Source organism: Gavia stellata, chromosome 23 (assembly GCF_030936135.1).
Source record: "Gavia stellata isolate bGavSte3 chromosome 23, bGavSte3.hap2, whole genome shotgun sequence".
Taxonomy (NCBI): domain Eukaryota; kingdom Metazoa; phylum Chordata; class Aves; order Gaviiformes; family Gaviidae; genus Gavia; species Gavia stellata.
The window spans coordinates 10,314,406-10,339,864 of NC_082616.1; the positions used below are offsets into that span (position 1 = coordinate 10,314,406).

General features: G+C 37.8%; 1 protein-coding gene across 1 annotated transcript in view; it reads left to right on the forward strand.

Moving 5' to 3' along the window:
- The first annotated feature begins 8,924 nt into the window (after positions 1–8,924).
- The window catches only part of FANCL (FA complementation group L), a 31,822-nt gene continuing 15,287 nt past the window's right edge, over positions 8,925–25,459 (forward strand). Inside the window, exons 1-6 of the mRNA XM_059828474.1 lie at positions 8,925–9,017; positions 12,118–12,176; positions 13,180–13,240; positions 14,283–14,339; positions 16,098–16,195; positions 23,163–23,259. Coding sequence (XP_059684457.1) covers positions 8,925–9,017; positions 12,118–12,176; positions 13,180–13,240; positions 14,283–14,339; positions 16,098–16,195; positions 23,163–23,259 — 465 coding nt within the window. The remainder of the gene's footprint in view (positions 9,018–12,117; positions 12,177–13,179; positions 13,241–14,282; positions 14,340–16,097; positions 16,196–23,162; positions 23,260–25,459) is intronic.

Genomic DNA, 25,459 nt, shown 5'->3' on the forward strand with positions numbered 1-25,459 from the left:
CTACTGCAGTCAGGTTAAAGTCAATGAACTATATCAGAGTTATATTGGCTCAACTGAGATCATAAATTGGTCCCATAATTGGACCTTTAGTTTTAAATATAACATTTCCAATTGGCTGTTCTGCCCAGGGAACAGACAACTGTATCTTGACAGAGTTCTGAATCTATTAGAATTAGTTGGGAGAGGGTGACTACATGGTGAACATCTAATTCTATAAAAGAGAAGGAAAACTAGCAGTAGGGAGCTGCTGAATTTCAAGTAGATTATCCTAAAACTTGCATCTGCATTAGCAGTGTTTGTAGACCAGGAGGAGTGTTAACTTAAAGCAAACCAGGTGGTGATGAGGGTGTGATGTCTATGTCACATGTTTTTTTTTTTTTTAACTTAAAAAAAGCTGTAGTTGGGTTGAATTGACTGAATGCCCATTTGCAGCTGGAGTGCATTAGATGCATTCCAGCATTTTCCACTTCAGTTTAATCCAAAAGGAATTCAGTTCATGTGCTTCAATACTGCATCGTGATGTGAATCAAAGCACAGAACACCAGGACAGAGATTCACTTCAAAAGCACAATGCTGATCTGAACTAAAATGACACTAAAAAGAGAAGAACTCCCAGGTACAGAAAGGTATTTGTAGGCTTTGCTAAAGATTGTTTATACACTCAGTGGAAACTGTCTTACAAAAAGGGCTTGAGTGAATCCTATCTGCATCTTTTCCTGAAGGGGGAAGACAGGGCAAGAAGGCCTGTGAATGAATTGCTTTTTAAACAATGAGATAAAATGATCTTGTCAAGATCAAACTATAGTTGCTGGTTTTCTAGCCAGCTAAAACTAATCATGTAATATAAAATGGCATATAAGACATCTCTTAGGACTGAATTGTTCCTAAAAGAAACTATTTGGAAAGGAACAAGGACTTACTGAGATAACATTAACTCTTCTGCTGACCTTTAAGAGAAAACATCAACTGTGGTGTAGATACTTTTAGCCCAAACCAGGTAACCTGGCTAGGTTAAGAGCTGAAATACAGGCTTGCTCCCTTTTATATAACATCATCCATTTTCAGTGCAGATGAAAGCCTTTCCACAGTTCACCCTTGTGGCCCAATAAGGTGTCTTACAAGTCAACTTGCAGAAGAATCCCATGTTATTTGACAACAGGTCATGTTCAGGGGAAGGCAGAAACTGCAAGGAATCCTTCATACAGATAAGGCTGGACAGTGAGGATGCTCACACAGTGACTAGACCGTCTTGCTTATGCACCTGTAGCAGCCATCTGGGCTCTGGATTTCTTTTTCCAGAGCTTTTCTGGAAAAGGCAACGTAATCTGCTTCAATCATCTTCACCAAATATTTAAATGAACCTGGATGGCTTTGCTGGAAGAAGAAGGATCTACTGTGTTCCCTCACTAGCACTGATCAGGGGAAGAAGCACTTTTTGGTACAGAAGAGACAGTCGGGTCAACAGTGTCTTCAGCATCTTCAACCAGTACAGCTATTCATGAAAGGAGTATCTGTCCATGGCCTGACATTGGGGTACAAATCAGCAAGTTAACTGTGTGCTGCAGACACAGCCTAAATGTAATTACTTCTTTTGTTTAAGAATAAACTGACTCTAACCACTTCTTGGGCATGTGGTTCCTTCAAGACAAAAAGGCAAATAACTCAGTTACATTTAGAAAAATGGCTTTAATGAACAGGAAAATGGCATTTAATCTTTTGGTGCATCCTGCATTTTATGAGTAAATTCCGTGGGAAACTGTGTAAATGGAACATAATTATTTTTAAAATAGAATCCTTTGTTATTAGCTACATAACTGTCATGTGTACATAAAGCACCCTGCTGCACAGACAAAAGACGGGAAAAGTTTCCTGGAGAGTTTCTGCTATTGAAAGAATAAAAATTGAAGCAGTGGGGTGAACTTTTGGTTCACAGACTCAAATACTGAATGTTAAACCTGGCTGAGAGAAAATCACTTTATTCTGATAACCGGATTACTTAGAACAAAAATAGAGAAAATTAAGAACTGAAGAGCAGAAAATTAAGGTGGAATGCAATTTAAAGAGTAAGTAGATGATGTAGGCTTTCATTTTCATCCCCCCCAGTGTCCAGCTAATTAAAATTACAATCAAAATGAAAGTCTAAACTTGTAAATATCTTTAGCTAATGATTTTGTCTTTTTAATCATCTTTGCATTCAAAGACTTTATTTTATTCATTTAGAGCTTTACAATAAAATGAAATTGTTTTCTCTAGTAAAATCCTTTCAATTTTCGTTATCTGTTTCTTTTTTCATCATATATTATGTATTTTTCTTTTTTCTCATTTCTGCACAGTATTCTCTACTTTTATAGCCTGTGTTCCTCCTCTTACACATTTACTTAAAACTATTATAAAGTTAAATGTAATAAAGTGCTATAATGTCAACTTCTTGCTTAGCATAAAATCACTAGAGTTGAATCTACTGGCTTGAAAACTAACCTAGGCAAACACTAGCTTTCTTCATAAGGGGCATATGCAGATAAAATGAATTTTTAAGCCACTGATCACATACAACTTTAAATTTAGACAGAACAGTAAATATTCCTCATCTTTGTTTCTAAGACAACAAATGGATGTGCCCCAATTTATTGACTGCTATCCATGAATAATGGCTGTTTTTTCTGAGTTTTGAGCCAACTCTTAAATGGTTCAAGAGTTAAAAGTAATGAAAGACATTATTAATGTAATGGGCAGCAATGAGTCACCTTTCTGACCTTAGTGTTCTAAAAACTAGTGTTTGCTGTCACTGTACGTTGTACTTCCCAACAGTCTGGGAGTACAGAGTAATTTTATCATTTAAAAATGCATATAAACTTAGAGCCTTTGTTTAACATGTTTATGCCATCAAATTTATAAAAACATATTTACTCTTGCTTCAAATTTTGTTTTTGTAAGTTTTCTAAATTGAGGGTGAGGAAACCTTGAAAATGTAGGGAAAATGATATGGCTTTGTCTTAATGACTTCCCTCATTTTGGGTAATACAGGCATCTTATTTTATTTTGCTAGACAATATTGATTTACAATGGGCACACGAAGGTTGGAACTTAGCCAGTCATAACATTACACTCCAACAACATACAAATACAACATTCATTTAGTAATCTAGTTCATTTAAACCTCAGTGTTACTTGCATGATCCAGCTACACTGGGAGATATGAGGATTCTGAACTGGATCCTGGGAGTCAGACTGTGGATGCTGAGCTTTGCTTGAGGGATGGTTTTGTATTCCTATTCTTTCAGTATTTAGAAAAAGCCACAAAAAGGCAGTGCTGACACCTAAGTGAAATACCATAAGTTCAAAATACTCTGATTCAGCAGCTGGCTGATAGACAAAAATTCAGTATGAATGCATCTAAAGGTGCTAAGCCTTTAACTTTACAGAAAGACAATTCTCAATGACTGTCATGGATGCTACAAGCCATGTGTGTATGGCAGATCCCATTCACATTTGCAACTTTTTGGTTTTCAACCTACCTGGGAAGACTTATACCGTCAATCATAGCTCTGGTATTGGAATTATTTCTAGGTAAAACCTATTAGCAGCACAAAAAACCCTCAGCTATCATGAAGTGTCTGACAAATGTTTTTGGGGTTATAAAACTTCTAGCTGGAACAAGACAATATTTCTACTTGTTATCTTCAGTTTGGTTTTCTTAGGAATTAACAGGAAAGAGGATGCTAGCATTATACTCTATCTTATAAGATAATGATCAGTTCATATTTACACTGGCATACATATATACATCTCCACTGAAATATTCTCATTTTACACGGGTAAAAGCAAGGCCAGATTTTGGCCCAGCATCTTCTGGAATCTCTAACAACATACTTTCAGAACCAGGGAAAGACAACTTTCATCTGGCTGCTTGGAAGATCTCCAAGAGTTTGTGTTCTGCAAGGTTTGAAAGGGATTAACTGCATTCTCTTGTGCCTTTGGAATCAATATAACATATGGATTGGCCTCGTCTTCTTGAATGGCCACTGACTGCAGAGGGAGTATTTGTACAATTTGGGAAGATGTAATTGGGCTTAAAGCCTCTGTGTTTTTTATGTGCGGAAGTTAATTTATGTGAATACATTAATGTTCATACATCAGTCATTTCACTGGGTCATCTGCCAAACAGAGTGCCAAGATTTTGCCTATATCTACAAAGATGAACATGAGCTTTGAGAGCCCTCTAGACCTAAGACGTTTTAAAATATCCAATGTGTACTTAATAATTTTACACTGTTAATAGATCAGTCAGTGTTCTTGGGTTTGGTACCAGCATATGTTTTCCAATATTAAAGTTCTTAAATACAGAAGAACAATTGCATTCAAATCATCAGACACGTTTGCTGCTTCAGACACTTTTGTTAACAGCTATGCTGCTTTGTACTGAGGTATTATAATAGAAACGTCCGGAGTCTCCATCTGAGTTTGTGAACTGTTAATGATGCAAAATGATTTTAAAATAGCCAGAAATAGAAGTATAGTGTATGACAACTCTATACAAATCACTAGAAATATTTTGTAGCAAAAATTTCTTGGTCAAACAAAGGAAGGGAGATACACAAAAACCATGCCAGTAACAGGCTGTGGCCTGGGAGGATTGTGGTAGAAGGGGAAGCCTGGTGGTTCTCACCTGTGTGTTTTTCCAGTGTCTGATCTAACATCTCACTGTTTCCAAAAAGGGTGGTTTGCCTTGTGGATGAGCCCTCCTGATGCTTTCTTCATGTCAACTCCAGTGCTTGTGTCAGCTTCAGCAAGCCAGGCCAGCCTAAAACTAATTAATCAAAAAAGCAGTTAGTTTTTGGTCAGTGAACAAACTGGCGTATGTATGAGGGGATCAATCAGGAACCACAGTTGGCATGAGTGAGAAGAAAGGGCTGCAGGGCCAGGAACAGGGTGAAGGGAAGAGCATGACGGTCCTTCAGGACAGTGAGCTGTTCAGGGGGAGCAGTAGCACAGTAAAACCTCTTTCAGATGACAGCCATGGCCTGCTGGTTTGAAAACCCCATCTAGTCCCTATGGCTGTTAATGTGTCTGAGCTGTGCTTTCAAACAGTGGAAAATTGAAGCTCAAGGAAGGGAAACTCCTTAATTAGCTGAGGACAAGGCTTAAGAGTTATTTTTTGTCTAGGACCCCAGTTAAGTTTCACTGGTTTTCAGTGTGTACACTGTTGGTGTAGCTTTTAGGCATAAGCAAGCTAATTTACTTTTAGTAAAACAGGAACAACTGCATACTATTCAAAGAATTCTTTTGTTGTATTTAATTACAAGTCCTTTCATATGCTTTTACCTTTAAGAATTTATTAGGACTGGAAGTCTTAAACTGGGATCTATCGTGCATTTTGTAGAGGCCTGTGAAGTTGTTCTGTGGTCGGCTTAAAATATTTTTCTAGTGTGGCTTTTCCTTACAAACAACTACTGCTTTTAACACCAGATTTTGTGATCACTAGACAGATGAGGAATCACCTCAGAAGAGAGGTGCTCTCTGAAATAGAGATGTTTTGTATTAAAATATAATCTAAACTATGAAAGTTTAAAAACACTCGATCGATGGCTTTGCACTCTTATAACATTGACCTTCAGTGGCTTGAAATACTATTGTAATTTTTCAATTTGGTATTATAAAATCCAGATTTCATAAACATATTATTATCTTTCCATTATGATTACTTATTTCCTCTAAGGTCTACCATGCTTTTCTATAACATCTAAATGGAAATGGGATTAGGATGACATTCTGTCACTCGGGGGACTTGTGGAAAAAGGTGGGGATACGCACAGAAAAGGTCATTTCTTAGGGGCGAGATGAATAAAGTGACACTGAGTTATGATGAAGGACAGCAATAACAGTATTAGCCATTTTGCATGTTTTAAAATTGATTGGTTTATGTCGGAGATACTAATGTTGGAGAACAATGCGCTGTTATTTTCTTGCCTTTCATAATATCCTTAAATAAATAAATAAAAAAATCAAGCTCCTAAGAAAATGACATTATTTCAATGAGTTCTTTTTTTAGGTTACTAAGTGGTTTCATGTGAATTCTGTTGTCTGTGAACATACTTGCTGTCTGACTGTTTGTGGGATGATTTTACTAGCAAAATCTAGCCTATTAGATATTCAGAAATTGTCACTTTCAAGTATTTGGTCTGCATACTGTTTGTTTTGTCACTCAAGTAATGATTTTTTTGATTACTTAACTGGCTGAATGTGATATTTGAATGGACAAATAATTAATAACAAACTCCATTATGATTCTTCCAGCAAACAATTATTGTAATTAAATTAGTAAAGGTGGCCTGTGGCTGAATGATCAGACCAGGACTCCTTTGCCTTAAGAAATATATATGTCAAGCCTCTTTCTTGCTTTTATTTTGTTATTTTCCTGTTTTAAAAATGCTGAAGTCTGTGTGCCAGATCAAAGTGACATGATGTTTCACGTAAATGCATTTTTATACGAAGTTTAAAAGCATGCATATATATACAGTATAAGATAATAATTAATGTTCTCTGGGCCCCAGTACTAAAATATTTTATGGTTCTGATATTACAGTATTTATTTTGATACATTACTCCATAACTGCACTAGGCTAAAGTGACTTGACATTTCTTGTAATGTCAGAGACCAAGATAAACATGGCCAAAAGAAGAAGAAAATCTGTCTTCAGTTCTGCATTTGATGCAATCAAGAAATCACCTCTGTACCTGGTAAAATATAAAGATGCTTCACAATTAAATAAGGTAATTTCTAGTGTAATGCATATTGAGAGAAAACAGCTCAAGAGAAGACATTTTTTGATCAAAATGAAATGCATAGATAATATGAAGGATGCGATTTACTATGAAGCCTTGGATTAACTGCTCAAGGTGAGCCATGCTGGGTACTGAAATGCACATGAACAGCTTTAGGGAAGCAAACTATGGCCATACAGGTTAAACCTAATAGTATTTAAAACCTGTTTGTGCATATATTTAGAAAATGTTGCTTGAATTGGTAACTGAGTCTTGCATTGTCCAAAGTTCTCTGGACCAAAAAAGGGTGACTAGAACAACACTCTTGCAAAGAACTGAACTGCTAGAACATGTCTTTCTCAGGTACACTGATAATTTGGTAGAAGTCTGGAGATCATCGGTGACACTTGCAAGGTGTAAAAAAAAAAAAAAAGTTAATCAGCGCCGAGGATATATTTTTATTGGCACGTATTCCTGAAAATCTTACTATGATGAATTTAAATGGCAAATCTTGGGACTCTTTCACCTCTCTATTGACTTTCTTAGTGCATTGTATGCCTGATGCTCAGGCAAATCATTGGCAGAATTTGTATACAGGACAGAGGAACTTTGGCAGCATACAAAAAGAACACAGAACACCAGAGACTTTAAAATCTAGCTCAAATGAGCAAACAAGGCTTCACATTCGTTCCCTCACGTAGTAGCTATATTTCTAATAGCCACTACAACAACATAAAACTGCAAAGGGTTTGACCCCTTTTGACTCCTCTGTTTCCATGCAATCCCTGTGTACAGGTCTCTCAAGCTAAGGGAACAAGATCTAGCTGCAGGTATAAATATTTTTGTTCTCTTTCAATTCTCCTCTTGTCCTGCAGGTACTGAGCTGCTGCCAGCAATCAGACAGTGGTTCTCTGACTGCCATAGAAACTTGCAGAAAACACTTGCAGGCACTTCCCAGTTCCCTGGCCTGGAACAGCTGAGCTCCTGCTAATACTGCCTTTTCTACATTTTGCTGAGCTTTCTGTACTCATTTCCACAATGAGAAGCGCTGGTTTAAAAGATAAGTGACTTAACATGTGTTGGGAGAAATAACCTCCTCTATTACAAGAGATGAATAACTGGAAAAGTTGACAAGATTTAACCACTTTAGTCATTCATACCATATCCAACAGTGGAGGCCTTATCAGCTGGCCTATAAATATATGACCTTCTACAAACTTCAGTAGTATACTGCATGCTAATCAGATTGCATTTGCATTTGTTCCCCAGGGAAGCAGCCTCAGAGATTCTCAAGATTCAGTTGCTAGTTCTGTAACTCACCTCTTAAGTGACTTTCATGAGTCACCTATCCCTTTGTAAAACTGTTTTTTCTTTCTCAAACCTGTCGCTGTGTTTTGCATGATGCTCAGCCTTAGTGACAGGCAAAGTCGTAAGGCCTCCTGAAACATACAAACAGAAGTTTTGGGTTTATTATAAGTCTCTTTCCTCAGGCTTTCCCAAACATAGTGATTACCAGGTCCTAGTGGCAGCCCACTCAGAGAAGTCAGGAAGGCTTGCTTTTATCCCAACACCTGTGTGAGAGGGCAGAAGAACTTTTATCACCCTAAGGTGTTGCGTTAGGAAACACCCTATGATTCCTAGAAAAGCAAGGCATGAATCAAGCCAGAAGTAACCCTTTGCCTGGCCCTGGGCGGCACTGCAATCTGCTTGGACCAGCTGGCTGCACATTAAGAGCCTTGCTCGAGGATCCTCCTTACTCCAGGGCGCTTGTCCCCTCAGGACGTGCTAAAGCGCTAGGAAACCCCGGGGCCGGTCCACAGCTCGGCCCGGCTCGGCTCCCGGGGAGCCGCTCCCCTCAGAGTTCTAGAAGCTGGTCCTCGCCGCGGGAGTCTCCACAGGACTGCCCGCCTCAGGTAACGGTCGGCACGCGCCCGCCCCAACGGCCGGCGCCGCCCCTCAGGTAACGGTCGGCACGCGCCCGCCCCAACGGCCGGCGCCGCCCCTCAGGTAAAAGTCAGCACGCGCCCGCCCCAGCTGCTGTCCCGCGCGCCCCTTCCTTTCCCTCAGGCGCGTGCGCCGTCTGCCGGTGGGGGCGGGGCGTCACTCGGCGGCGCGTCGGATTCGAACGGCCGCGCCGGGCGGGCGGAAAGGAGCGGCGCGGCATGGCGGGCCCGGGGGCCTTGCTCCGCCAGTGCCCGCTGCTGCTGCCTCAGAACCGGGAGGGGACAGCCTACGAGGGCTTCGTCACCGCGCAGGTACCGGGGCCTGCGCGCCGCTTGGCCGGCGGCAGTTAGTCCGCGTCAGTCTCCCCCCCGCCACCCCCAGCCCCGCCCGCCCCAAGGCCTGCGCTCGCGGGCAGCCCCGTGACCGGCTCTGCGTGAGGGGGGAGCGCTTCCCGCCTTGCCCCTTGCCGGGGCCGGCAGCTTCCCGGCCGAGGGAGCCGCCGGGTTTGCGAAGCAGGAAATGCCGGGGGGCGTAGCGGGGCCCCTCGGCTTGCGGTGCCTTCCTGTGCCCGGCTCCCTGCCGTGTGCCGTGAGGGTGCTGTGGACAGGCGATCCGCGGGTTTGCGCTGTGTGTGCACGCGGAATTGCTCTTCTTTTGGCGGCGCGGTCTCGCTGATTGCTGCTGGGCTGGCTTTGTTGTACTGGCAAATGGTTTTTTTGGGCAGTTTCAATGTGCCTACGCTCTTGGCCTGTGGTAAAGGTTGAAGCAAATGACTAATTGTGGGTATTTTCCTTTCACTTACTGTGTTTGTGAGGTTCCAGCTTACCTAGCTGCATCATCTCTCTGAAGATCTGATAAATTGCAGGGCAGGGAGAAGAGCAACACCTAAGACAGGTCGAGAGTGGATGCTCTTAAGCCAGCTTAGCCATCAGAGGCACTATACAGTGACACTGCAGACTTGGCTCATTAAAGTATTACACGTGCATGTGCACACAGACCACAGAAACAGCTCTTAACAGGTGTATTTTCATTTAGAAATAGCGTGGGAGTCTCTTCCTGTAAAAATAAGTAAAAGTCAAAAGACATGGGCTGTGTCATACTTGGGTTTTCAGAAATGTAGTTTTGCAGTCGAAATTCAGGAAGGTTTTTGGTGACTCTTGTATTAAACTTCCACAAGACATTTGCAAGCGTGTTTTTATATTTGCATTACTCTAACAGCTGCAACTTTTGAAATGCTCAGTGTTAGAACTCATCCTGGAGTTAATGCGAAGGTTAAGATGCAAGTGTGAGCATCTTTTCTCAGATGTGATTTTTTGATTACAGCTAAGGCCATAATGTAGCAAAGTCTGAGGTTATGCGCTTAATTTAAGCATACAGTAAACATCAGCTTTAGAGGAGTTTGCAAGCAACTGATGGGCCGCTGGGCTATATTCAGCTCTGAAACAGGTATCTTCTTTTTGCTTGTGAGCATCACAGAAACACTGAGCTTGAAAGGAACCTGTGGAGGTCCTCTAGCAGGGTCAGCTGGAGCAGCTTGCTCAAGACCATGTCCAGTTGGGTTTTGAGTACCTCCAAGCACAGAGACTGCGCAACCTCTCAGGCAGCCTGTTCCAGTGTTTGACCACCCTCACCATTACTGAGGTTTTTTTCATTGCATTTAGGCGAAATTTCCTGTATTTCAACTTGTACCCATTGCCTCTCATCCTGTTGGTGTGTGTCACTCAGAATCTGGCTGCACCTTCTTTAGTCCTCCTCCATCAGGTATTTGTACACACTGGCAAGATCCCCCCTGAGCCTGCTTTTCTCCAGGCTAACCAGTTCCAGCTCCCTCAGTCTCTCCTCGTATGAGAGATGCTTCAAGCTCTTAATCACCTTCATAGCTCTTCACTGGACTAACTCCAGTATGTCCACGCCTTTCTTGTACAGGGGACCCAGCCCTCCAGGTGTGCCTCGCCAGTGCTGACCAGAGGGGAAGGATTACCCACCTCAACCTGTGGGCAATAGTCTGCCTAATCCAGCGCACGAGGCTGTTGGCCTTCTTTGCTGCAAGGGTGCATTGCTGGCTTAGGGTCAGCCTCATGTCCACGAGGACTGCCAGGTCCTTTTCTGCAGAATTGCCCTCTAGCTGGTCAGCCACCAGCGTGTGCTGGTGCATGGGGTGAATCCTCTCCCAGTGCAGGACTTTGCACTTCCCTTTCTTAAGCTCATGAGATTCCTCTCAGCTTGTTGAGGTCCCTCTGAATGGTAGCACAATCACATGGTCGATCAACCACTCCTCCCAGTTTTGTATTTTCTGCCAACTTGCTGAGTGAGGGTGCATCCTGTCTCATCATCCCGGTCACTAATGAAGGTCAAATATTGTTGGCCCCAGGACTCACCCTGGTGTGCACCATTAATCAGGGGCCTCCCGTTGGACTTCGTCCTGCAGATCACAACCCTTTAAGCCCAGCAGTTCTGCAGGTTTTCAGTCCACCTCACTGTCAGCTTATCTAGTTCATCCTTCTTCAGTTTGTTTGTAAGGATGTTATGGGAAACAGTATTAAAAGCCTTTCTGAAATTGTGATAAAGCATCCACTGTATTAGTCATCTAATCACAGGAGGAAATATGGTTTTGTTCTTAACTTGCTGCTGAAGAAGTCTCAGAATTTGTGGATGTAATTCAAGGTATGCTGAGCTGGAACAGAGTCTGGAATTAAAGTTTTCAGATGAGTTAACTGCCCTCTTCACTTCAGGGAGGAGTTAGACCTACTTGCAAACCTTCTTTATTTCAGTTTTATTTTGATCATCCTGTAAGAAAGTAGAAGGAAGATCATGAATGGGGCCAATTACTGAAAATACAGCTAGGTGGCATTTAGGAACTGCCCCATATGGATTGCACTAACAGAAAAAAAAAATACATTCATGTACTTGGGACTGGTTTTGTTTACAGTTTCTAAAACCTTGCTGAAATGTGTTGTGGATCAGTGCCCAAGCTCCTTTTTAGTGTAATACTTTTATGGTAAGAATCTGTTTTGACTTTTACTTCAGTTGAAGACAGACTTTCATGTACTTTAGCATGACTTGGATTAAATTACATTTCTTGGTTTTGTCCAGATTTGGATAATGTTTATTTTTCTTCTGAAAGGTACTATTTTTGCTTATGAAATGTGATGCACTGAAGAGTTTTTACTGAATACTGGGAGTTAGAGGTCAAGAGTATTTCAACTTCAGAATTAAAATCAGCATTATTTCTATCTGTCACTCATGCTGCTTTTCTTCCTAAATAAAGAAGTTCTGAATAATATTCCTGAAAGTCAGATAAGACAAACTTTCTTTCTTAGTAGCTGATCTTATGGGGAATACTTCCCACAAGTGTCTTAACTATTTTTCTAGGCTAATAATAGGAATATTAACTAAATGTTTATTTTCAAGGGTAGAGACTTCCATATCAGGATACTGTTACCAATGGATTTTCAACTGAAAAATGCAAGGTAAGATAGTTTTATGAAAGCAATTTGTAAGTGTATGTAACAAAAGTTTATTTGGATAAAAGCAATGATGGTTATGCATATGAATTATTCTTTTTTCCAATATCAGTGTTGGTAATTAATTCTTACTGTTTTCAACTTAACCTTGCAACAAAATTGTACAGCATCAGTGTTAATAAACACTGACTATAAACATTGCCTATATCAAAATATTTTGCTGTTAATTAACTTTGAAACCTGTTGTAATTAATCGGTTGTATTTATATATAAATCAATGTACTTGGAAAAAAATGTTCATTTAAATCAGGTTATTTATATGTCACCATTTGGGAAACAGAAAATTCAGTGCAAAGTTGTAAATTTAAGCAATTATGTACTTGATAGTTACCATTGCTTTCTTAACTTCATTTTCTCGTTCCTGCTAATACGTATTAATTTGCATTACCCAACTTGTCTTTAAAAGCTCTGTTCTCATTACTGTGTTTATCATAGTAATACGGGGGGGGGGGGGGGGGGGGGTGTGGTGGTGGTGTATTGTGTGTATGCACATATACATGGGTTAGTCTTGAACATTGTATTCCATACTTCTGCCTAGGCCAGCCTGCTCTGATCTGTGAACAGATGTGGTATTCGATAGCTTTATTACAGTCTGGGTTGGATACTTAAAACCACATTATAGGTAACTTTGACATTTTCAGGATATCATTTTTAAATATTGGTATATTTTATGAAGTCATATTAGCTTGCAAGAATTATGTTGTTGTTTTCAGCAAAGAACAGAGGCTTTTGTAGGTAACTGCTTAATTTTTAATGGGTTTTGGGATAGTGACATTTGAAAGTTTTAAATAACTTTGAATATGAAAACTCAAAGAAATTTTGAAATATTGTTTACTTCCTTTGTTATTTTGAAGAAAAACTTTTATGTTATTATGTAGCAGACTTTCTGATTTCTTATAAAAATCATGTACTGTGAATTTAAAATTTATAACAAATACTGTTTATCTAGGATAGAGTGTAGCTGGCACCTAAAGAAGATACTGCATGGATATCGGCATATTTTAAAGCAGGTATACAATGTTTAAAACCATTTCTGTAAAATGTATGCTTATAATAATGCTGAAAAGCTTATACTCACACGCCTATTCTAAAAGTGTTAAAAGAACTCTCATTGTGTAGCCAAGATTTATTTTGAAATGCTCGAGGATTTGCAGGTCACTCTAAAGAGAGATGGATAGAATTTGGTAAATATTTATTTTTATTCAAGCTTTTTTTTTTAAGATAGAATGATTTTTAATAAATGGCTGCTGACATTTTAGTGGAATTTTTCTTTAATCTCTCAATTAGAAACAGATTTTGTTTTTACTTTTTTATATATTTATTTTTTACAAACTGTTCATAGTGCAAAGAAGAGAATTCACATTATTGATAGATCTAGCTCATTCTGTGTTGTAGACAGTCAAGGAATCTAAGTTAAACCTCCCTATCCAGAGGAAACTTTGGAACAAAGATGCAACAGCCCTGCAGTCACGAAGAGTATTTTGTTTCTAAGAAGGCATCTTTGCCACATGCGCTAGTTGAGACACTGTCTCTCATGGACTCTGCACCCCTTTGTAGAACAGGGGTTGTGACTAGGGAAGTAACCCAAGGTACAGAGCCGAGGAAACGCAAGTGTATGTACCGCATCTGAAGATAGACAGGGATCCTTAATCGTGGACAGCATCTGAAAACAGACAGGTTTGGAGAATTCTTAAAGAAAATGTAACGAACTAGGAAACATTTTTGAGTGATCCCAAAGCTTCTCTTCTCATTGGTGAAGGCTAAAGTCTTCATCAATGCTTCATAAACAGATAAAGTGTAAAGTCTTCGTGAACTATATAAATGTGTAACGTGACATGATGTGACAAAGGTGGTGGTGGTTAATTTTCAGTGAAGGTCCCTGTACTCCGGGAGGTTTGTTCTTTAATTGACATTTTTAAATGTGTTATACAGTTGGGGTTTTTTACGTTAGTTGGTTTGACAATACTAGAAAAATAGATAGTTAGACTGAAAATAGTTTACCACTAAAAGTTATGAGTTGAAGAAAATGAACTGATACTGTGTTCCCTCCAGAGGCTGCACAGCTGTCCAGATCTTGTCAGTTTTGTGGTGGAGCTGAAAACTATTTTGGTAAGTGACAGAATATATCTGTGGGAAGAGGCATGTTCTTATAGCTTTGGTTTTCACTTGCGGTTTGTTACAGTTTACTGTTTGATAGATGGATTTATGTTGGTTGGTTCTTTTTTTAAGAGGACGTGATTTTGTTTGTATGCTGTTCATGTAATGTTTGTATAAATATCCTTTAGGATTTTAAGTGACTGTACTCTTTGGAAATTGGAGAGTTATAGAAAAATTAAAAACCCAGCAACGGATCTCAGTATAGAGCCATCCTCTTTACAACAATTTTCTTGGAATTCCTGGTGTTGTCCAGATGGTAAAGAAGGCTTATAATCATACAAAGGATTATACAGTCAGTGGACTGCTGAAGGTGCTTTCTTCACCTGTGTAACAACTTTTGTGATTATAAATATAGCTGAAGTCAAATTTAAATGTCAGTACAATGGAAATGGAACTTGACCAGTAAATGCAGAAAGCTTTTTTTATAGTTCAGAGACTGCTGTTTATTCTTTTAAAAAAAACTTTTCTAATCTGGGATTGAAGAGTAGCAAAATCTTCAGTTAACAACACAAAACTGACAATTTATTGTCTGTTAGTAAAACGTTTTTCTGTGAGCATTCTTGACAAAGAATACTTAGGTACAACCTACTTAGAAATAAAACACAGTAAGTATTCTTTAAAACAACAACAAAATTACCCTCCTGGAATGACGCTGCTGCTCTATGCCGGGAATGCCTTTCCTCCGTGTTGGTTCAATCCCTGCCGAACTGGATTACACTGAACCAGGCAAAGGCGCTTGGAATAGGACTGAATAAGAATGTCTGCATGTGGCTATTTTGGAATATTTCACAATAGTTATTCCAATCTATTTGCCTGGATACGCAAGCACTCAGAAAGTGAGAATGCAATGAAAGTATAATTCATTCAAAATAGTAAAATAGTGATCCTCAGTGCAGATAGTAAAAACAACGGAAGACACTGCAGGAGAACTGGGCAGAAATTATTGCTATGATTTTATTATTAATTTTGTTTATTATTTCTTTTATTTAAAATTATTAATAATTTTATTATAAATTTCATTAATGTATTTGTCCGGTAAGCGTAATTTTAACTTAAGTACATTTTTAAAGAACAAGTAGCACAACGCGAATGTGGAACATACGGTTTTGTTTTTCTCTGTAATGTGGCATTACCTTTTTGATAAAAATTTCTTTTTGAGGCATTACGGCATACTTGATGAGTGTCTATACCAAAACTTGCTCTCTGGAATCCTATGATGTTAAAACTGAGAAATTGATTTTTTGATTTTTTTTTTCTTGTTTTTTTGATTGCTATATAAAGTTGTATATAGCTACTTAAAAATAATATGGGGGATTTCATATACGTGTCATTTCTTGTGGCTGTGGAGCCCAGGAGACAGCTGTGGGCTTAATAGAACCTTCTTTTGAAATGTTCTTTCAGTCAAGATGCTTGACTTCAAATTTATTAGCTGAAAAAGAGGCACAATTGATATTTGCATCTGAAGACGATGTTGTCAACATCTGTGGGGTTTTTTTAAATTGCAGATGTTTTCATTACCAGTATCTGAAGTAATTTACCAAACAGCTTCTTTGTCTGCTTTAGCTGGAGGCTATAACAAAACAAATGCAGTGTACAGTTAATTTTACATAAGCTTAATATTTTTGAATGAGTTGCAAAAATCACATGACTAAATAGATGCAAAAATATTGAAATCTCTCTTAAAGATGTTTTTAACGTTCTTTTAAACAGGAAATTGCTTTAAAGAATACACAAGACCTGCATATATCGCGGCCGCCAGAATACTACTCCTGTCTTGTCAGAGATCTAGAAATACTGGGTTGGAATAAGTATGTTTATTTTATTTCTTAACAGACATTATGTTTAGAATATCTGTTCTTTTGTATTTGTGAGTTGAACATATCAAATGTACTTGTGCTGTTAATTTATCCTGTTCAGAAACTGGCTTTGCTTTAAAAACTCTGCTGCTTTGTTTTTATTTTAAAAAAACCCAACAAACCTGTATCAACTGAAGGTATATTTTCAGTCTCATATTTTTCAGTCTCAAATATTTTCAGTATCATTTTCAGTCTGAGCTGAAAGGTGAGATGCTACTACTAAGAAATCAATTCTTTCATCTATCAACTATTGGCATAGTAAACATATTTAATACAACTTTTATAGTTCTCCTTTTTCTTCCTTCTTTTCCCTACTTTGTACAGCTTTTTTTGAGTATTCCCATATGCTATGGTTGATCATCATGTACCTTTATGCTTTCATAAAAACAGTTCATACATTTTTTTAGAACTAGAATATTTTTAAAGAACAGTTCTATCTTGCTTTCTATAGTACAAGGATCTCCTTAGACAAAGTAATAATATAATTAATCCACAAAAAGGTAAATCTACAAAAAAAATATGTGAGTGGAGGGGAAAATTTGGAAAGCTATAAATCCAGAACTTCAAAACAGCCAGCTCTTTGTGACACCCACAGAGAGAAACTTACATATATTTTTTGCTATCCAGACAGGTTCAAACAGAGATGAGGGCTATTGAAAAGCATTCCTTAGTCTCCAAAAACTGTGCAAGCAGATGATGTTTGGGGGAGCAGGGGGGGAGCATTTCCAAGTGGGAAAAATGTTGGTTACTGCACAAGGAGAGTATAACTGTGTCATCTGAGGATGGAGGCTCAGTGCACCCCAGAGAGTGGTTTCATGTATATGCTGTACTATAATTTGAGTATCGGCGGAACAAGAAGTGACAGTTCAGGTTGTCTTCTGGGGGGAAGGACAACTAGAAGTGAATCTTCTCACCCCAACTAAAATGGTTGGTTTAATACCATGGGAAGGAATGTCACAGTAGGAAAGGATATTTGATTTTGTTGAGGAATGAAATGTACATGTAGCTGCCTCTGGGTGCCTTCTCATTAGGGTCTTGAATGAGTGAAAACAGATTATATTATTCACAGTCTGATATACTCTCAGATGAGCTTATAGAACAAATTTAATTTCATCTTCCTACAGAAGAAAACAAGGTTGTTCTCCTCATACCTCTTATAGAAACCTGAAGGAACACACAGTTGTGATAAAGTACACAAGGTCCATGTGGAAATTTTTCAGAAATCTGCGAAGATTCCTGTTTTGCAGACTTTACCTGAAAGGCTTTAATTGCCATCACATGTGCCACCACTGGCAAGTTCTCTGATACTGAGTCTTTTACTCCTTCAGCAGAGAGCCTGGAATGGACTGATTTCTATCCTTTCCCGTAGAACCTCCAGGAGACCTCTGTGGGATTGAAGAAGGTAGTTATTTCTGTGTAGGGAGGCATTAAGGAAATATATTTGAAGGCTGTCTTTAATAATATGCAATTAATCTCACAGTGCCTTCTTTCAAGGGGTTAAGACGAAAGATTTTGTAGGATGTTGACAAGTTTTGAGTGAGAAGCTGCTTTTTAGTTTCAGTAAAATGAAAGTTTAAAAAAAAAGTTTGTATTTGCAGTTTTCAACAAGACAAATCTACCTTAGTCTTGGATGGTAAGTTAACTTTAACAACTGTTTATTTTGCTAAATGAAGCAAAGAAGCCTTGGGTTTAAGAATAGTTTTGAATTTTCTCACCTGGTTTGTATATAAATAAATAACATGTGATTAACATTAAGTAAGAATTTGCTTTGAAGGCCCACTTTTATTTAAAGATTTGAACCATCCTTGTTAAATCAGCTGAAGTTTTTTTAGTGATTTCCATTGTTAAGTATGTAGTTGTGCCAGCTGATGACATACTCTACTCAAATTTCTCAGACTCAGGTTTGACAATATTATTTAAAATATCCTAAACACATGGAAAATAAATTTTGAATCATGCCTGCTTTCCCAAAATGAAAAAAACCACCTTCAAAAAGCCGATGCCAGCAAAACAGACACTGACATACAATAAATATACTTTAAAGATATATAGAATGTACTATATTTATAATTTGGTATATAAATATAGTATATAGCTAAATATACTAAAAATACACTTTGAAAATACAATTTAGTAGCTTATCTCAAGACTGATATTTCTGATATTTCTTCTGACTTGCTGCACATACAAAACATCCAGTGCTTTATTATTAAAAAGTGCATCAGTGTTTTATCAGAGAGCATGCTTCTAGGGCAAAATTTGACCTGGTTTCTAGGCAAAGATAGTCTTCATGTAGACACACAACTTATGCTTTTGTCCAGTGTAGTCGTGTAATTTAGTAAACATACACCTCTTGACTGACTTCCGTTGCAGAAAAGATCTCTATTTGATTGGGGTTTTTTGGTTGCGGAAGTCAATCGTTAATCAAAGGGCTAGGCTGTACATAGGGGATAATATCTGGTTTACTGAGTGTTGGAAGGAGAATAACCTGGAGAGGTGATTTGAAGTACATTAGTAAGTTACAGCTCTAATTTTAGTGTGCTTTTAACAGTATAATGAACTACTAAGAAGGACTCTTAACCTAGACTGATTTTTTGAGTTGCAGGTGATGCATATTTGCATGTTCATTAAAAACATCCTGGTATGGTCTTTCAGCACAAAACTAAGCCTGCATTTAGCACTGGCAGTAAGGATCAATCACTGCTCACACCTTGAGAAGCCTCCAGCTTTTTTGATCAGGATTTTTCTTAGAAAAGCACTGGCTTGTTGTGGACCCTAGATTTACTTTTTCCTGATGAGTTTTGGGTCACGCTGGAAGCTGACTGCATCCAAATCCAACTGAAAAACTGAAGGATGTTTTGTTTGAAAGAGAATCAAAACAATAGGCTATGGTTCCTTTACCTCTGAAGTGAGCTAAGAAGCTCTCAGGTATGGCACAAATTTAGTGTGTTCTAGTGGCTTTTATCTAAGGAATATGTGAAGTTTCTCAGAAGTGAAGACATTATCTGCAATGATCTTGCATCTCTTTCTTCCTAAACCACTGAAAGTACAAACAATAGTGAGGATTGCAAATGGGCAGGCTGCTGTGATTAGATACAATCACTTTCTCTGTGATACAGAAAACTTGACTCTTTGACCTAATTTAGGTGTGGGGAAGGGTGAATATGCTTCCATATTCAAATACTTGTACACAAAAGTCACAGTTACAGGTTGTAAAATTGTATTAAATTTCCAACGCTAAGTGCTGTCCTAACAGCTGAGGAGTTCAAAGGAGGATACTTCCTTCATTTTAAGAACATGGAAAAATACCAGCACAAACGTAATAGGTTGATGGGACAAGGGGAAATGGCCTCAAGTTGTGCCAGGGGAGGTTTAGATTGGATATTAGGAAAAATTTCTTCACTGAAAGTGTTGCCAGACATTGGAACAGGCTGCTCAGGGAAGTGGTTGAGTCACCATCCCTGGAGGTATTTAAAAGAGGTGTGGATGAGGCGCTTAGGGACATGGTTTAGTGGTGGACTTAGCAGTGTTAGATTAACAGTTGGACTTGATGATCTTAAAGGTCTTTTCCAACCTAAATGATTCTATGATTCTAATCAGCTGAGGTGGGAGAGAGTACACATGTAGTAGTAGTAATCTACAGGAAAGGCTCTTCTAATATCTCATAATGTCCGTAGTTGATTCAGTGACAATGACTTGGGAAGGTAAATTATCAACTATAAAACATTTGTAGGACTCTTATGACCCTCGTGGATTCATGAAGGTTGCTAGTATCTCTTCAGTCCATGGTGTGAGTCATGATCTCTCAAGTCTCAATGCATTTCTGCTTGATACTTGCCAAGTTTTTTCATAGAAAGTATCTTCTCCTCTTGCCTTCTCCATTTTCAAGGGAATCCTGGCTTGCCACATGCTCTCAATCATTTGTGTGTTATACTGAATTACAGCCCTTCAGAGATCTAACTGAGGCTTTCCATCTTATGGTCATTCCATTTTTTTTTCTGTGTGATAAAATGGTAGAGCCTACAGAGGAATAAAAGTTTATATAACTGAAATATCACCAATGTAAACAATTCCTTATTTGATTATACAATCACAAGAAGTAGTTCATATGACTTTTACAGCATTGTCCAACTTTCTCCAGTCCTACGAAACTGACCCTTATGTATCTTCTTATCCAAAGAATGCTAGAGTGATGTTACAGAACAGCTCACCACAAAGCTACTGAGTTCCTTTTTTCTATCCTAAATGAAAAATTGAATCCTCCTTCATTCCCTGGAGGCAGTTTACTGTTTTTACATTCTGTTGAGAAGAAGGAAGGCTAGCTATGCATTTTCATTCTGGGCATTCTTCAACCCTGTATGCCCCTTGTCTGAGGAGTTTTTTATTCCTTGGTGTTCCTGTTTGTGAAAAAGTTTGAAAGGGAAGAGAACGTTTTGCTAGAAAACCTCTAAATACGTGGTTTGTAATGAATAATACTTAAAAGGTGTTGTGTTGCTTAGCTTGAATAGTTGTCGTCTTCTAGTGGTTAGTTGTTGAAGTCAAAATTAAATAAAAGTTGTAAGAGTTTCCAGACTGGTCTGGATTGTAGTGGTGCTTCATGATGATCTACATTTTTTTTTTTTTTTTACAGCTTTTTTTCTGTTCTCTCCAAGCTCAGTGGAAATCACATTTTAAACTGGTTTTAAAAGAATCTTTAAATCTGAATTCTAAATCTAAAATTATGTTAAAAATTGAATAATGGGCAGAACTTGAAAATCATTTTATGATGTATTCCTCTATACATATTTAAACAGATAGCCATTATTGGTGCTCTTAGCACCTTCTCCAAATGCTTACTCTTTTTTTAAAGGTTGTCTAATTTACACTGTCAATAAAACTGAACGTGAAGGTTCTTTACAAACATGGTTGAACATAATCATATTGTCACTCTATTTTTAATATAATGGTGTCCATATATTTATATTTTCAGTATATAAATAGGCACACACATGTATGTATGTTTATTTTGGAGGCTGTCAGGTTGTTAAACTGATTGTAAAAGTACTGAACCCTTAAGGATTTTAGAAATAAATTTTAAGATATGTATGTCCATTGCTATCTAAGAAATAAAAATATTTTTTTAATCTTGTTCCTTCCCGCCCAGTATAGAGTAAGAAACTGCAAAAATGTTTGCTTTTAAACTAAAATAATCCATACCTTTCTGGCACCTCAAGAGTGAAGTGGTCCAAGCAAGATGACAGAACAGATAATTTTACATCCTAAACACTTTGACAGCATCCCTTTAATTTTTCCATTCCCTTTTGCTATCTAACCTTGCAGTGCATTGATGCAGGCACCAGTTGTGCTTTGATTTGGACACTGCTATATATTTTATTGCAGTAACCATTCTGTGCCTTAGCTGCTGGTTTAGGATTTTCCCATCCCAGGCAACGGTAGGTCGAGGGGTGGGATATAGGTAGTTTCTTATCCTTATCGAATTTTGTGGTATAATTTTGAGGTAAAGTTGGAACAAAGTGGGAGTAATGATTTTTTTCCAGTTAGAGGAAGAATGCTCTAGTTCTTTCTAAATAAGTTGAGCTTAGTTGACTACAATTGAATTACACTTTTATCAAGACTAGTATTTCTTTCAACTGTTATGGAGAAAAGGAGTGTCAAAATACTTCCAGGAATCTGTAGGACTATTTCATATTGCGTTGAAGTTAATCAGCATTAAACATGAAATAATATATCTCTTTCCCTACTTGCTACCACTACTGTTTCTTCCATCTGTATTTTTCAGTTCCCTCATATTGAGGCCATGTCATTTATATAGATAATTTTATTTTCTTCTTTTTGCTTCCTTCCTAGGAATGTACACAGCCTTTGGTGTATGTCTACTTTTTCTTGTACAGGCTTCTACAACTCTGTTGCCAGTTTCACTTGAAAGAGAATAATTTTTCCCAGCATGCTGGCTCGAGTGACTGGGTTAGTGTGTAATGGTTTAAAAAAAAAAAAAAGAGTTACTTAGGCCAGCAAGCAGATGCTTTCTCTGAACTCTGATAGGCCTTTCCATCTGTCTAGGTGATAAGTTGTACAATAATCTTGGACTGCTTTTTATCTTTACGCAATAATGACATAGTAAAAATGCCAAAGTATCCACATGCTCAGTTCACTGGTAAGTATGTGGAGAAGTTTGAACATTTTTGGCAGTTGTTGAAGCTACTCAGCAGAATATATTTCTAGAGAACAATGTATTTTACAATTGTATTCATCTTCATTGTTGTGGGAACACAAATCAGTGACATCTTAAGCGAAGAGTCAGTGATTGTGTCAGAAGTTTTAAAACTTATTTACATTCAGTATGTACATGCTACTTGCTTGGGTGCATGTATACTTTGTAAAACTGTCATGAAATGAAGGCAAATCATCATAAATAACTCATTTTGTACCTGTTTGGGTACTATTTTCTGCAGAAAATCAATTTCAGAATATGAACCAATATCCACTGAATTTTCCACAATAATAGTATTGATAATAAAAGAGAACTTCATTGAAGAGGAAAGCAAATCAAGAGCATAAAAGTCTCATACAGTAAGAAACTGCAGAAATGGATCAAAGATTTGACAGGAAGTTTAATGTGTACATAAGTAGAGGCTGACAGGAACACGCTGTGTGTGTCAAAGGTTCCAGTGATGGAAAACTGAAACACAGTGCTCACTGACCACAGCATGAGCCTTGACACACGTTGTAAATAACCCAAAGATATATGACTGCATTAAGCAGTAGACTGGTGTATTAACAGCAGTAAATCTAGAACACCAGAAATGCTTGGCATATAGGACTTCCTTTGATTAATACTTGTAACAGACTAATAAGAGTATTGCAGACGATTCAAACTGTACTTCTTATAATGCTATTAGAGTTTTCTTTTCTCTTTCAGAGTTTCATATGTGGATACTGGTCTTACCACAATCAAGCTAAAAGCTGAAGACTCTTGTGGTCGACAGCATCTCATCACTCTGAAGTTAAATGCAAAGGTGAATTTATGTGGGAGAAAATATTTTAAGGCTTCCTTGAAATAAATGGATTTTTTGAGAAAATTTTTTATGTAAAGTAAAGTTTTCAGACTTTATTTAAAATTAATATTGCATTATGGTTATCTGTAAGAATCTTTTCATATGAAACAGTGCATCACATGAAAAACACTTTATGATATTGCAGTTATTTTACTGGATTACAGACAAAGCCATTTGGGAGACTTTCATTATCACTCCATCCAGAGACTCTGCATGTAACAAGAATTAGAGGATGCTGGGTTGCTTCTTTAGCAAGTCTTACTGTTAAAGCTATAGATACAAAGATTTATGAAAAACTGATTACAGAAGTGAGTTCCTGATGTTAAAATTATTTCTTTTTAGTCTAAATTATTGGCTGATTTTGACAGTGCTTGTGAAGTAAATCCATGGCATGTGCAGAAGCAGAAAAATTTTAATTCTTCCTGGTACTTAGCACTGAACTCAAATTGCAATGTTTCTTCATAGAATTTCTCATTTCAAGGCAGAAATCTCTTACCAGAAACTATGACTATCCAGGCTGTATGGTGACAATTGTGTGGTAATAGCTGTTGCCTTCAGAAAATCAGTCTAGGGGAAAAAGTGGATCCCAAAGTGTCTAAACATTGTTTGGGACTATCCTTGGTCCATCATCTGGAGTGATAATCTTCAAGGGATGAGGAGTGGGCATGGTACTGTAAGATTAAATTTCACCTTTGCTGGCACCCTATATTCCTTTAAATACCAGGATTTTTTTAGTTTTACATAACACAAGCTAATTTTACCTTAGAGGGGAAAAAGGAGCCTGTGGAAAAAGTACTCTCTGGGAATTGAGGTTGCTAAAGTGGATTCTAAAAAAAGAGTAAAACTATTCTACATGCACAAAGTAATGAATGCATAATTAATTTGCTAGTCAGTCCCTTATTAAATACATCGATGGGAAAAATATATCAGGAAGTACAATTATGGTCTATGTAACGTGTGAGGAGAGTGACCAGACTGCATTGTCATTGTTTATAAGGGAGCTGCTGTCCCATACTTAGTATGACACTGGAAATTAAGTGCAGCCTGTTGCCCCTGAACTTTTTCTTGATTTTATGGTGACTGAAGTGAAGTATTTTAACTATTTGGAAGTGCAGAAAAAACATACAGTGCAATACCCATTTTTACCCAGCAGCTGCTATGGTCAAACACTATTACACTTATGCATTGGATGGTTCTGTTTAGCCTTAACTTATCACTGTACTGTAAGGGGAATCGAGATTACCGTTTTCTGTTCTTGTAAAAAGTTGTGTATTTTTGTTATAGTAATAAAATATCAGAAGTTGAGACTCCTAATAGCAGAAGAAAGCACCGTCTAACAACTAAGGATATAGTCTAATAAAGAGACTAGATTATCCAACTTGTCTGTTGTAACAAGTAATCATCAATCTTTTTTTTTTTTTCCCAAGTGATTGTTATGATGAAGGATCAATTGCTTGTCCTTTTTAAATCATGTCTGGCATTTAAACTTGCCACAAGAGAAAATTTATATGTGAAACGTGGTTTTGGTGACACGGGGATTTGATTTTCCTTCATATACATATCTAATACATTTGAAAAGACTTTGCTGAAGTATTTTTGGAAGGGATTTCTTTTGATAACCTGCTTTAATGAAAGTTAGCTTATTTTTGTTATGCTGTTTCTTTGATTAAGGTTGGTACGTGAGCTAAACCTCTCTTCCCCAGTATATATTGCTAGCTCTTGTATGTATTCTGGCAGATAGGTTTGTTCAGCCTTCTCCTCATGGATGCCATACAGCGAAATGAGTTTATAAGCCTGCTGACAATGTTTTCGAGAAGAAACTCTTCAATAAGTGATTTAGGAAGTTCTTTTTTGTAAGGCTATCATGTGTATTGAGATAATCCCCTAAATATTCCTTTGCTGTCATTCTTAATGGTTTGGATGTGTTTGAGGACTTTTCCTTAATGTGTTGTCAAGTGTTTCCACCTGTTATCCTTGTCTTAATGTGCTTTGTGTTAGGAACTGTCCTTTCAAAACACTTGCTCTCTATAAACTGCATTTGTAAAGTGTCTAGGAAACTTAGGGACATCGATTTAAACCTGGAAGAATTGAGAATGCTCGTATTGTAGTTCGGTATGTTAGCCAAATCATGTGCTACACAATTTTGACTTTTGTAAATGAT